This window comes from Lethenteron reissneri, chromosome 57, assembly GCF_015708825.2.
Source record: "Lethenteron reissneri isolate LAM-NWPU_2019-01 chromosome 57, ASM1570882v1, whole genome shotgun sequence".
In the NCBI taxonomy this organism is placed as follows: Eukaryota; Metazoa; Chordata; class Hyperoartia; order Petromyzontiformes; family Petromyzontidae; genus Lethenteron; species Lethenteron reissneri.
The window spans coordinates 7,497,692-7,512,706 of NC_083835.1; the positions used below are offsets into that span (position 1 = coordinate 7,497,692).

The 15,015-nt window shown below is 53.8% G+C and overlaps 1 protein-coding gene across 5 annotated transcripts in view; it reads right to left on the reverse strand.

Moving 5' to 3' along the window:
- The window catches only part of LOC133357314 (muscleblind-like protein 2), a 96,475-nt gene that overhangs the window by 51,343 nt on the left and 30,117 nt on the right, over positions 1 to 15,015 (reverse strand). For all 5 annotated transcript variants that reach the window (XM_061575198.1, XM_061575197.1, XM_061575199.1 and 2 more), the window contains exon 3: positions 4,011 to 4,171. In XM_061575198.1, coding sequence (XP_061431182.1) covers positions 4,011 to 4,169 — 159 coding nt within the window. In that variant the 5' untranslated portion in view covers positions 4,170 to 4,171. The remainder of the gene's footprint in view (positions 1 to 4,010; positions 4,172 to 15,015) is intronic.

The following is a 15,015-nucleotide window of genomic DNA, read 5'->3' on the forward strand; positions in this document are numbered from 1 at the left end:
CTCTGTTTGAGTCTACGGGTCTCTGTGTGAGTCTGTGGGTCTCTGTGTGAGTCTGTGGGTCTCTGTGTGAGTTTCTTGGTCTCTATGCGAGGTTGTGGGTCTCCATGTGAGTGAGTCTGTGGGTCTCTGTGTGAGTCTGTTGGCCTCTACGTTTGTGTGAGTCTATGGGTCTCTGTGTTGTGTGAGTCTATGGGTCTCTGTGTAAGTCTGTGGGTCTCTGTGCGAGTCTGTGGGTCTCTGTGTGAGTCTACGGGTCTCTGTGTGAGTCTCTTGGTCTCTGTGTGCATCTGTGGGTCTCTATGTGAGTGAGTCTATGGGTCTTTGTGTGAGTCTACGGGTCTCTGTGTGAATCTATGGGTCTCTGTGTGAGTCTGTTGGTCTCTATGTGAGTGAGTCTATGGGTCTTTGTGTGAGTCTACGGGTCTCTGTGTGAATCTATGGGTCTCTGTGTGAGTCTGTTGATCTCTATGTGAGTGAGTCTGTGGGTCTCTAAGTGGGTCTGTGGGTGTCCGTGTGAGTCTGTGGGTCTCTGTGTGAGTCTACAGGTCTCTGTGTGAGTCTGTGGGTCTCTGTGTGAGTCTGTGGGTCTGTGTGTGAGTCTGTTGGTCTCTGTGTGAGTCTACGGGTCTCTATGAGAGTCTACGGGTCTCTGTGTGAGTCTGTGGGTCTCTGTGTGAGTCTACGGGTCTCTGAGTTAGTCTATGGGTATTTGTGTGAGTCTCTTGGTCTCTATGCGAGTCTGTGGGTCTCTATGCGAGTGAGTCTGTGGGTCTCTATGTGCATCATTGGGTCTATGTGAGTGAGTCTCTAGCTCTCTGTGTGAGTCTGTGGATCTCTGTGTGAGTCTGTGGATCTCTGTGTGAGTTTATGGGTCTCTGTACGAGTCTACAGGTCTCTAGTGTGAGTCTGTGGGTCTCTGTGTGAGTGAGTCTACGGGTCTCTGTGCGAGTCTGTGGATCTTTATGTGAGTTTATGGGAGAGAGAGGAAATCAGTCATTGGCAGGGAAGGGGAAGGTCTTGAGCCTGGACAGGAACAGGGTAGGGAGCCCACAGCACCGGTGGCTGGGGGAAGTGAGTTCCAGACCCCGGTTGGGGGGGGGGGGGGGGTAAGAGGGAGGGGGGCAGTGTCTCTCTCTCTCACTCACTCTCCTCCCACTCTCTCTGTCTCTCTCTCTCGCCCCATCTCTCTCTCGCCCACTCTCCGGCTCTCTTTTTTTTTACGATCAGTGGAAACAAGAAGATGCTCGGTGTAGTCGGCACTTTGCTTCGTTCATCATTTCGTAATTTTTTTTTAAACTTTGCTTTTATGTAAAACCCCCACCTCTCGCTCGCTCTCTCGCTCGCTCTCTCGCTCACTCTCTCGCTCTCTCTCTCGCTCGCTCTCTCGCTCACTCTCTCGCTCTCTCTCTCACTCACTCTCTCGCTCTCTCTCTCGCTCACTCTCTCGCTCACTCTCTCGCTCTCTCGCTCTCTCTCTCGCTCGCTCTCTCGCTCTCTCGCTCTCTCTCTCGCTCACTCTCTCGCTCTCTCTCTCGCTCACTCTCTCGCTCGCTCTCTCGCTCTCTCGCTCGCTCTCTCTCTCGCTCTCTCGCTCTCTCTCTCGCTCTCTCTCTCGCTCTCTCTCTCGCTCGCTCTCTCGCTCTCTCTCTCGCTCTCTCTCGCTCGCTCTCTCGCTCTCTCGCTCTCTCTCTCGCTCACTCTCTCGCTCACTCTCTCGCTCTCTCTCTCGCTCTCTCTCTCGCTCTCTCGCTCGCTCTCTCTCTCGCTGATCTCTCGCCCGCTCTCTCGGCCGCTCGCTCGCCCGCTCTCTCGCTCACACTCTCTCGCTCACTCTCTCTCGCTCACTCTCTCGCTCACTCTCTCGCTCGCTCTCTCGCTCTCTCTCTCGCTCTCTCTCTCGCTCGCTCTCTCGCTCTCTCGCTCGCTCTCTCTCTCGCTCTCTCTCTCGCTCGCTCTCTCGCTCTCTCGCTCGCTCTCTCGCTCTCTCTCTCGCTCACTCTCTCGCTCTCTCTCTCGCTCTCTCTCTCGCTCGCTCTCTCGCTCTCTCGCTCGCTCTCTCTCTCGCTGACTCTCTCGCCCGCTCTCTCGGCCGCTCGCTCGCCCGCTCTCTCGCTCACACTCTCTCGCTCACTCTCTCTCGCTCACTCTCTCGCTCACTCTCTCGCTCTCTCTCGTTCTGCACGCAGCCCTTCTCGCAGTCTGACGGCCTCCGACGGGTAGCTCATATCAGCATGCAGAGCTCCCCGTCATCTGCCACCGAGCACACGGCCTCCTCCATCGCCCACTCTCTGTCTCTCTCGCCCCCTCTCACTCACTCACTCCCTCCCCCCTCTCTCTGTCTCTCCGTGCTCCTGGAGATAAGCGAGTGTGACATTTGCCGTTGCTGGTGACACAGCTACTGCTGCTGCTGGCGGTGATGGGAGCCTGGGCGGGGGAGTTGAACCCAGCCCGCTGGAACCCCGGGGTGTCACCCGCGAGATGTTATGACATTCACAGGCACCCACACAGACAGAGACATCGGTGGCGCGCAGCCCAAATAGACTGATCACGCTAGCACTGTTGGAACCTCATTTGCCAGTAAAAAAAAAAAGATAATTGTTTTTTTTACCCTTTTATCTGGCAACAAAACTGACACCTTTTTTCTCCTATGACACACATGTTCATACAAATATCCGCCGTGTAGCCTACACAGGTTTGTGTGTGGGGCAAGCGCTGTTCGCGAGCGGGGCCTGTGAAGGCCGGCGCTGTGGCACACGAGGGGGTGGGGTGGCCAGCACCACGCCAGGCCGCCTTTGTCTCCCCAGTGGCGGTGTTTACTACACACCGCACCAGGTACTCGTTTAAGGCTGAGTCGATCTAGGAGAGGCCCAGGACCGGTTCGAACCCAGGTCTCCAGGTTCGCAGTGCAGTGCGCTACCCACTGCACTACCGCTCCCCGACACACACACACACATACGTACAAGCACACATCCACACACACATGCACACTTAAGACAAAAAATACACACACACACATACAAAGAAAAAGATCCCCCGTATAGCCTTTAACAGACTGTTGGGGCAAGTGCTGTGGGTGGCCAGCACCACGCCTGGCTGCCTTTGTCTCCCTAGCGGCGATGTTTACTACACACTGCACCAGGCACTCATTTGAGGCCGAGTCGACCTCGGGGAGGCCCAGGACCGGTTCAGATAAACCTCACTGACGTTGGCCGTGAGTGGGAATCGAACCCGGGTATCCAGGTTCGCAGCGCAGCGCGCTACCCACTGCACTACCGCTCCCCACACACTAGCAGACACATACACACACACACCAGAGGTCGCAACCGGGTACCCGATACCCGTACCCTACCTGATACCCGTACCCTACCCGATACCCGGCTACCCGTACCCGGCCGGGTACGGGTACGGGTAGGCCGTGAGTCACTTTTATTAATTTAAATTTTTACCTACGTGACTTTACCGAAAAAACCTAAGAATATGAATCCTTGCAGTTACGAAAGCTTCAAATCTAGAATTGGTGAGTAACCGTTTGTCACTCATTTCCCTGCGTCTTGTCTCTTCTCACAATTCAAGTTCCTAGAATCAACCCACCCGCGCCTGCAACATGGCTTCATCCCAGAGGTCGCATCAGGTACCCGATACCCGTACCCTACCCGTACCCGGCCGGGTACGGGTAGGGTACGGGTACGGCCAGGTACGGATACGGGTACCCGTTTGCGACCCTGGTGCGGCCGGGTACGGGTAAGGAATCAAAACCCGTTTGCGACCTCTGACACGCACACACACACGCACGTCCCCTGTGTAGTCTGTATGTGTGTGTGTAGTAGGTGCCAGAGGTGGGACAAAGTCATTGTTATGCAAGTCCAAGTCGAGTCTGAAGTCATCAAATTCATGACTCGAGTCTGACTCGAGTCCAAGTCACATGACTCGAGTCCACACCTCTGGTAGGTGCCACTCGCTAACGGGGGGGGGGGGGGCGGCAGCGTTGCCCTGGTCTCTGCGGGGGGCACCTTGAGCGAGTCGAAGCAGGCGACGACGCGCCCGTTGTCCACGGTGACGCCCTCGGGGGGGTGCGCGTAGCGGCACTCGGAGGCGTCGCGCGAGCACGAGCCTCGCGAGAACTCGCGGCACACCTCCAGGGTGAGCCAGCGAGCGTCACGCACCGCCATGCCTACAGTCACACACACAGAGTCACACAGAGTCACACACAGAGTCACACAGAGTCACACAGAGTCACACACACACGCGGCACACCTCCAGGGTGAGCCAGCGAGCGTCACGCACCGCCATGCCTACAGAGTCACACACACGCAGTCACACACAGAGTCACACAGAGTCACACACACAGAGTCACACAGAGTCACACACACAGAGTCACACAGAGTCACACACACAGAGTCACACCTCCAGGGTGAGCCAGCGAGCGTCACGCACCGCCATGCCTACAGAGTCACACACACCGAGTCACACAGAGTCACACGCAGTCACACAGAGTCACACAGAGTCACACACACACAGTCACACAGAGTCACACCGAGTTACACGGAGTCACACAGAGTCACAGCGAGTCACAGCGAGTCACACAGAGTCACACACACAGAGTCACACAGAGTCACACACGCACAGAGTCACACCTCCAGGGTGAGCCAGCGAGCGTCGCGCTCCCCCATGCCTACACACGCACACGTGCATACAAAGATCCCCCTGTGTAGCCTTCACAGACTGTAGTGGCAAGTGCTGTTAGCGAGCAGCAGCACCGACGAAGGCCGGCACGGTGGCACACGAGGGGGTGGGTGGCCAGCACCACGCCCGACCGCCTTTGTCTCAGTCACCGGTGTTGGCCGTGAGCGGGAATCGAACCCGGGTGGCCGGGTTCGTAGCGCAGCGCTAACCGCTGCACCGCCACCCTCACGTACGCACGCTCACGTACGCACGCCCGCTCACGTACGCACGCCCGCTCACGTACGCACGCTCACACTCGCACAACAGAATTATGGAGTGAAAACTTATCTTGCGCAACACGCATTGGATTTCCCAATCGCTCGCCAAACACACGGCGCGCGCACCAGTTCACCGAACGAGCGTTCGACTAGCGGCAACGACGTCACGTGCCAGGCCGCCCCGGCGAGGGCGGTGACGTCGCACGCGCTGTGACGTCACGCGCTGTGACGTCACACACACGCGTCACGCGCGATGACGTCACCACCAACAACTTTTTAAATAAAATCAAAAGAGGTTTTTGGGTTGACTGCATCAGCATTAATGCGTCGTTAAACCGCCACCGCCTGACACGTCAGAGTCGGGATCGAACCCACGACCTCCTGCACACCAGGCGAGGTAGTTAACATCTCCTAGCCACTGTGGTGATGATGAGAGAGAGACACGCAAACTCCAAATATACAGCAGCAGGCGTCAGGGTCGGGATCGAACCCACGACCTCCTGTATATCAGGCGAGGTAGTCAACATCTCCTAGCCACCGTGATGATGAGAGAGACACGCAAACTCCAAATATACAGCAGCAGGCGTCAGGGTCGGGATTGGACCCCTAGACCTCCTGTATACCAGGCGAGGTAGTTAACATCTCCTAGTCACCGTGATGATAATGAGAGAGAGAGACACGCAGACTCCAAATATACAGCAGCAGGTGTCAGGGTCGGGATCGAACCCACGACCTCCTGCATACCAGGCGAGGTAGTTAACATCTCCTAGCCACCGTGATGATGTTGAGAGAGAGAGAGACACGCAAACTCCAAATACACAGCAGCAGGCGTCAGGGTCGGGATCGAACCCACGACCTCCTGTAGACCAGGAGACGTAGTTAACATCTCATATCCACCGTGATGATAATGAGAGAGATACACAAACTCCAAATATACAGCAGCAGGCGTCAGGGTCGGGATTGGACCCCTAGACCTCCTGTATACCAGGCGAGGTAGTTAACATCTCCTAGCCACCGTGATGATGATGAGAGAGAGACACGCAAACTCCAAATACACAGCAGCAGGCGTCAGGGTCGGGATCGAACCCACGACCTCCTGTAGACCAGGAGACGTAGTTAACATCTCATATCCACCGTGATGATAATGAGAGAGATACACAAACTCCAAATATACAGCAGCAGGCGTCAGGGTCGGGATTGGACCCCTAGACCTCCTGTATACCAGGCGAGGTAGTTAACATCTCCTAGCCACCGTGATGATGATGAGAGAGAGACACGCAAACTCCAAATACACAGCAGCAGGCGTCAGGGTCGGGATCGAACCCACGACCTCCTGTATACCAGGAGACGTAGTTAACATCTCCTCGCCACCGTAGCGCTCGTATTTTTGGAGTTTGCGTCTCTCTCTCTCTCTCTCCCCGTGGTCGCTGCGTGGATTGTTATCCGGGTCCTCCAAACGTACAATCGTACGTTTGGAGTATTTGGCTACTGCTAGACATTTCCACGCGACGATGATGATGACAATGATGACGACAACGATGATGATGACGACGATGATGATGATGATGACGATGATGACGATAATGACGACGATGACGATGATGATCGATGATGATGATGATGATGACGACAATGATGATGATGACGATGACGACGATGATGATGACGATAATGATGATGACGACGATGACGATGATGATCGATGATGATGACGATGATGACGACGATGATGACGACGATGATGATGATGACGATGATGATGAAGCCCACTCCGTTGAAGCATTCGTTTGTGATGAGCAGGGTCGCGCTTCTGAAACAAAGATCTAAAGAGCTTCATATTCTTGGTTCTTTCGGTAGAGTCACGTAGACAGAAATTTGCAGTAAAATAAAAAAATGTTAATTAAAAATTAAATTGTAAATAATTAAAGAAAAAAGCCACGACGTTTCCATCGCAACACCAGCGGTCTTCATCAGGCGGAGAGATGAAGATCGCTGTGTTGCGATCGAAACGTCGATTTCAAGCTTCGTGACTGCAGGGATTCATCTTCTTGGTTCTTTCGGTAAAGTCACGTAGAAGGGAAGTAATAAAATAATAAAAATAAAACATAATAAAATTATTTTCACGACGTTTCGGCCATAACCTGAGGATGGCTGCTTGCGTTGTGGCCGAAACGTCGTGAGAATTGTTTTATTATGTTTTATTTTTATTATTTTATTACTTCCCTTCTACGTGACTTTACCGAAAGAACCAAGAAGATCGAAACGTCGTTTTTGCTTTCATTAATTTCCATTTTTATTTAATTTTTCATTTTCTATCTCCGCGACTTTACCGAAAGAACCAAGAATAGGAATTCCTGCAGCCACAAAAGTTTGAAGTCAACATCTACAGAGCTCAGTGAGGCCTTAAACCGGCCAAAAAAAAATGTAAACATCAGAAAAAAGCGTTTAGTTTAAATTTCGATTTAAAGCTTTCGTGACTGCAGGGATTCATCTTCTTGGTTCTTTCGGTAAAGTCACGTAGAATGGAAATAATAAAATAATAAAAATAAAACATAATAAAATAATTCTCACGACGTTTCGGCCACAACGCAAGCAGCCGTCCTCAGGTGAAGAACAGGTCTGTGGAGAAGACAGCGTCTGAATGAAACACCACCAGGCTTGGAGCGACTATTTAAGCTGGGTTGGAGGGGAAGAGCGCCTTGACAAAATAATTTGCGTATCATGACAGACCTGTTCTTCACCTGAGGACGGCTGCTTGCGTTGTGGCCGAAACGTCGTGAGAATTGTATTTTATTATGTTTTTTTATTTTATTTTATTATTTCCCTTCTACGTGACTTTACTGAAAGAACCAAGAAGATGAAGCAATGCTGGTAAACTGCCCAGATGTTTATAGGCAATGCCTGGTTTTGATGGTCAGTGTCTCATCAGCAGGGCCAGGCTTTGCTTGAAACCAATGGAGTTGCATTGCCCAGATTAGTATGGGAAAGACAGCGTCTGAATGACAGACCTGTTCTTCACCTGAGGACGGCTGCTTGCGTTGTGGCCGAAACGTCGTGAGAATTGTATTTTATTATGTTTTATTTTTATTATTTTATTATTTCCCTTCTACGTGACTTTACCGAAAGAACAAAGAAGGCGTTTAGTTTGTTTGTTTAGTTAGTTACGTTGAGAAATTCTTCCCGCTGGGCACGGCACGTGGAAACTTATTTGTGACCACCAGACGGACACAAACAGGCCCCCTTTCACCAACGCCACCCACAACCCCACGAGTTATTAATATATTAAAATATATATTTATACAAATATATAAATAAAAAGACTGCTACAGTGCTCCTACTACTATTTTAAAAGATTTAAAAGAATATTCTTAGGTTTTTTCGGTAAAGTCACGTAGGTAAAAAAATTAAAATTTATAAAAGTAAAATAAAAATAATTGTATTTTTATTTTACTTTTATAAATTTAATTTTTTTACCTAAGAATATGAATCCTTGCAGTCACGAAAGCTTCAAATCTAGATATATAACAACTCATCCTCAGCGGCGAGTGAGTTGTGTGTTGTGTGGTGCGGGGTGGAACGCCCGGCCAGCGTGATGAACGGGCACTCGAAAATTCCTCCCCTTGTCGGAAGAGATTAGAGATTACGCAGCGACGCGCACGTGTGCGTGTGTGTGCGTGTGTGTGCGTGTGTGCGTGTGTGTGTGCATGTGTGTGCGTGTGCGTGTGCATGTGTGAGTGTGCGTGAGTGTGCGTGAGTGTGCGTGTGTGCGTGTGTGTGCGTGTGTGCGTGTGTGTGCGTGTGTGCGTGTGTGTGCGTGCATGTGTGTGTGTGCGTGTGTGCGTGTGTGTGTGCGTGTGTGTGTGTGTATATGTGTGCGTGTGTGTGCGTGTGTGTGCGTGTGTGTGCGTGTGTGTGCGTATGTGTGCGCGTGTGTGTGCGTACGTGTGTGTGTGCGCGCGCGTGCGTACGTGTGTGTATGTGTGTGTGCACGTGTGTGCGTACGTGTGTGTGTGCATGTGTGTGTGTACATGCGTGCGTACGTGCGTGTATGTGTGCGTGTGTGCGTGTGTGCATGCGTGTGTGTGCGTGCGTACGTGTGTGCGCGCGTGCGTACGTGCGTGTGTGTGCGTGTGTGCGTGCGTGTGTGTGCGTGCGTGCGTACGTGTGTGCGCGCGTGCGTACGTGTGTGTATGTGTGTGTGCACGTGTGTGCGTACGTGTGTGTGTGCATGTGTGTGTGTACATGCGTGCGTGCGTACGTGTGTGCGCGTGTGTGCGTACGTGTGTGTGTGCATGTGTGTGTGTACATGCGTGCGCGCGTACGTGTGTGAATGTGTGTGTGAGTCTCACGCACACACACGCAGTGGGGGAGGGAGCGTGGTTGGCGCGCCGCTCTCACGAACCCGGCGACCCCGAGAGTTCGATTTCCGCTCGTGGGCCTCCTCTAGGTCGACTCAACCTCCAGACGGTGCCAAGAGAGGCCCGTCGCCCGTCCGCACCGAGCACGGTCGGCCACGTAGGACGCAGAAGAAGTTCAGCAGCAGCGGCAGCAGCAGCAACGACCGGCGGCGTCGCCACGGCGCCTGTGCCAGGCTAGGTGCACTTCAAGGCCACGCGAAGCCAAGTTCACCGCACGCCCCTGGGCGCAAGTCACAGCAGCGGCAGCCTGGTCGTCACACAAAGTCTCCGCTACCCCCCCACCAGCCCCCCCCCCACCAGCCCCCCCCACCAGCCCCCCACCACCAGCCCCCACCACCAGCCCCACCCCACCAGTCCCCCACCACCACCACCTCCCCCCCACCAGCCCCCCCCCACCAGTCCCCCACCACCAACCCCCCCCACCACACCCCCCCCCACCAGCCCCCCACTACCACCTCCCCCCCACCAGCCCCCCCCCCACCAGCCCCCCCCACCAGCCCCCCACCACCACCCCCCCCCACCAGCCCCCACCACCAGCCCCACCCCACCAGTCCCCCACCACCACCACCTCCCCCCCACCAGCCCCCCCCCCACCAGTCCCCCACCACCACACCCCCCCCACCACACCCCCCCACCAGCCCCCCCCACCAGCCCCCCCACCACCACCTCCCCACCCCACCAGCCCCCCCCACCCCCACCAGCCCCCCCCCCACCAACCCCCCCCACCAGCCCCCCCCCCCCATAACTGGCTTTCCCAGGGCCACGGGTTGAACTCCCCTCGTCCCGAGAGGCTCCGTGACCCCAGGAGCTTAGGGGACGACTACCATCCGGCCAGGACGGTCCACGGGACGAGCCTCATCCGGGGGGTCGACAGGAGCCTCCCGGCTCCACATTTTGAGATTCATTTTAAGGGGATTTTTTAAAATTTATTTCATAATCAGAAAAAAAACCTGGGGGGGCTCCCCCCCCCCCCACATCCCCACATCCCCGGATATATGGCATTTTCGGTTTTGTTTTGGGACCAGCTAGGAAGCCGTAGGTGGCATCGCTGCTGCCATCGGGGAGGTGTTTTAAGGTGGGCGCGGGGAGTGGGATGTGGTCCGTCAAATTCTAAACAAGATTCGACATCGCAGTTTGAAAGACTAAAAAAAAACGACAAGCGAAAATCACAATGTGCTGTAAATCCGACACTCATCCAAAGCACATGTGCGGGAGAGAGAGACAGACAGACAGGGCGAGAAAGAGACAGGGAGAGAGAGACAGGGAGAGAGACACAGGGAGAGAGAGAGGCAGGGAGAGAGAGACACAGGGAGAGAGCGACAGGGCGAGTGAGAGAGCGAGAGAGAGCGACATGGAGTAGGAAGAGAGGGGGTAGAGAGAGAGACAGGGAGAGAGAGGCAGGGAGAGAGACAGGGAGAGAGACACAGGGCGAGAGAGAGACACAGGGCGAGAGACACAGGGCGAGAGAGAGACAGGGCGAAAAAAAAACATTTTACGAAATGATGAACGAAACAAAGTGCCGAATACACCGAGCATCTTCTTGTTTCCACTGATCGTAAAAAAAAGAGAGAGAGAGACACAGGGAGAGAGAGAGACACAGGGAGAGAGAGAGACACAGGGAGAGAGACACAGGGAGAGAGAGAGACACAGGGAGAGAGAGAGACACAGGGAGAGAGACACAGGGAGAGAGAGAGACACAGGGAGAGAGACACAGGGAGAGAGAGAGACACAGGGAGAGAGAGAGACACAGGGAGAGAGACACAGGGAGAGAGAGAGACACAGGGAGAGAGACACAGGGAGAGAGAGAGACACAGGGAGAGAGAGAGACACAGGGAGAGAGACACAGGGAGAGAGAGAGACACAGGGAGAGAGAGAGACACAGGGAGAGAGAGAGACACAGGGAGAGAGAGAGACACAGGGAGAGAGACACAGGGAGAGAGAGAGACACAGGGAGAGAGAGAGACACAGGGAGAGAGAGAGAGAGATGAAGTAGGAAGAGAGGGGGTAGAGAGGGGGGGCAGAGAGGGGGTAGAGAGAGAAAGGGGTAGAGAGAGAGGGGGTAGAGAGAGGGGGGGGGGCAGAGAGGGGGTAGAGAGAGAGGGGGTAGAGAGAGAGGGGGGGGCAGAGAGGGGGTAGAGAGAGAGGGGGGGGGCAGAGAGGGGGTAGAGAGAGGGAACTACCAGGGGGTAGAGAGAGGGGGGGGGCAGAGAGGGGGTAGAGAGAGAGGGGGGGGGCAGAGAGGGGGTAGAGAGAGAGGGGGTAGAGAGAGGGGGGGTAGAGAGGGGGGGGCAGAGAGGGGGTAGAGAGAGGGGGGGGGGTAGAGAGAGAGGGGGGGGGGGGGTAGAGAGAGAGGGGGTAGAGAGAGAGGGGGGGGCAGAGAGGGGGGTAGAGAGAGAGGGGGGTAGAGAGAGAGGGGGCAGAGAGGGGGTAGAGAGGGGGGGGGGTAGAGAGAGAGGGGGGGGGGGTAGAGAGAGAGAGAGAGGGGGTAGAGAGAGGGGGGGGGGTAGAGAGAGAGAGAGAGGGGGTAGAGAGGGGGGGGGCAGAGAGGGGGTAGAGAGAGGGGGGTAGAGAGGGGGGGGCAGAGAGGGGGTAGAGAGAGGGGGGTAGAGAGAGGGGGGTAGAGAGGGGGGGGCAGAGAGGGGGTAGAGAGAGGGGGGTAGAGAGGGGGGGGCAGAGAGGGGGTAGAGAGAGGGGGGTAGAGAGAGGGAAGGGGTAAGGAGAGCAGAGTGAGAAATATTTTGCTAAATCTTTCATTTAAAAAAGGAGATGGGGGGGGGGGTTACATGAAGCAAAGCATTGATAAAAAAAAACCGAAATGATGAACGAAGCAAAGTGCCGACTACACCGAGCATCTTCTTGTTTCCACTGATCGTAAAAAAAGAAAAAAATTAGAGAGAGGGGAAAAAGAAAGAGCTCAAAGCCACGTCCACATCAGCCCGGCCACCTGCGCGCAATTCGGTTGCGTGCAATCCGAATCGCCGTCCCCTGCAACCAGTTGCAAGCAGCAGTTGCCTCAACCGGTTGCTCAAGGCGGGTCCCGCGCCTAAACGATAAGCCACGCAATCCGAATCGCTCTCTCGAGGCCGTCCCCTGCAACCGGTTGCAGGCAGCAGTTGCCTGCAACCGGTTGCTCAAGGCGGGTCCCGCGCCTAAACGATAATCCACGCAACCGAGTTGCTCTCTCGCGGCCATCCCCTGCAACCGGTTGCAGGCAGCAGTTGCCTGTAACCGGTTGCTCAAGGCAGGTCCTGCGCCTAAACGATAATCCACGCAACCGAGCCGCTCTCTCGAGGCCGTCCCTTGCAACCAGTTGCAGGCAGCAGTTGCCTGCAACCGGTTGCTCAAGGCGGGTCCCGCGCCTAAACGATAATCCACGCAACCGAGCCGCTCTCTCGCGGCCGTCCCCTGCAACCGGTTGCAGGCAGGAGTTGCCTGCGACCGGTTGCAGGCAGCAGTTGCGTGATCATTTGCCGCTCGCATTCGAGGGGTGACGTCAAACGCCGCAGCGCGGCTAGACGGGGTGACGTCACCGTCGTCGTCATCACTTAACGAGCGACGACTAATTAACGAGCGCGTGGTGGGCGAGCGGATATGGAATCCGCGGTGGGGAGATGTTGACTACCTCGCCTGGTGCACAGGAGGTCGTGGGTTCGATCACCAAGCCTCACTCCTGTATATTTGGAGTTTGCGTGTCTCTCTCTCTCCCCGTGGTTGCGTAGATTTTTCTCCGGGTCGTCCGGTTTTTCCCTATACATTTAGAATCAACATCACACGTATTTGGCTGCTCTACATTTCCACACGATGAAGTCACTTTTATGAGCTTGAATTTGTGACCAGGTCACTTCTGAAAAAGAGCTTTACTGTCGAGCTCAGTGGGCCTCACCTGGTAAATAAAAATTAAAACATTGTCATCCAGGGACTCCTCTACTTACGAACATACGACTTACGAACTTTCAGAGATATGAACAAACCCGGTGCGTATGTCCAGTTGTCTGTTCGGACTGAGAGTTGTAAGTTCAACCGCCCCGCACAATAGATGGCAGTGGTGGCAACTACATCTGCAAAATGTGAAGAACCAGTGGCATCTACATCTGCAGAACGTGAGGAACCAGTGACATCTACATCTGCAGAACGTGAGGAACCAGTGACATCTACATCTACAGAACGTGAAGAACCAGTGGCATCTACATCTGCAGAACGTGAAGAACCAGTGACATCTACATCTACAGAACGTGAAGAACCAGTGACATCTACATCTACATAACGTAAAGAACCAGTGGCATCTACATCTACAGAACATGAAGAACCAGTGGCATCTACATCTGTAGAACATGAAGAACCAGTGGCATCTACATCTGCAGAACGTGAAGAACCAGTGGCATCTACATCTGCAGAACATGAAGAACCAGTGGCATCTACATCTGCAGAATGTGAAGAACCAGTGGCATCTACATCTACAGAACGTGAAGAACCAGTGGCATCTACATCTACAGAACGTGAAGAACCAGTGGCATCTACATCTGCAGAACGTGAAGAACCAGTGGCATCGACATCTGCAGAACGTGAAGAACCAGTGGCATCTACATCTACAGAACGTGAAGAACCAGTGGCATCTACATCTGCAGAACGTGAGGAACCAGTGACATCTACATCTACAGAACGTGAAGAACCAGTGGCATCTACATCTGCAGAACGTGAGGAACCAGTGACATCTACATCTACAGAACGTGAAGAACCAGTGGCATCTACATCTGCAAAATGTGAAGAACCAGTGGCATCTACATCTGCAGAACGTGAGGAACCAGTGACATCTACATCTACAGAACGTGAAGAACCAGTGGCATCTACATCTGCAGAACGTGAGGAACCAGTGACATCTACATCTACAGAACGTGAAGAACCAGTGGCATCTACATCTGCAGAACGTGAAGAACCAGTGACATCTACATCTACAGAACGTGAAGAACCAGTGACATCTACATCTACATAACGTAAAGAACCAGTGGCATCTACATCTACAGAACATGAAGAACCAGTGGCATCTACATCTGTAGAACACGAAGAACCAGTGGCATCTACATCTGCAGAACGTGAAGAACCAGTGGCATCTACATCTGCAGAACATGAAGAACCAGTGGCATCTACATCTGCAGAATGTGAAGAACCAGTGGCATCTACATCTACAGAACGTGAAGAACCAGTGGCATCTACATCTACAGAACGTGAAGAACCAGTGGCATCTACATCTGCAGAACGTGAAGAACCAGTGGCATCTACATCTGCAGAACGTGAAAAACCAGTGGCATCTACATCTACAGAACGTGAAGAACCAGTGGCATCTACATCTGCAGAACGTGAGGAACCAGTGACATCTACATCTACAGAACGTGAAGAACCAGTGGCATCTACATCTGCAGAACGTGAGGAACCAGTGACATCTACATCTACAGAACGTGAAGAACCAGTGGCATCTACATCTGCAAAATGTGAAGAACCAGTGGCATCTACATCTGCAGAACGTGAGGAACCAGTGACATCTACATCTACAGAACGTGAAGAACCAGTGGCATCTACATCTGCAGAACGTGAGGAACCAGTGACATCTACATCTACAGAACGTGAAGAACCAGTGGCATCTACATCTGCAGAACGTGAAG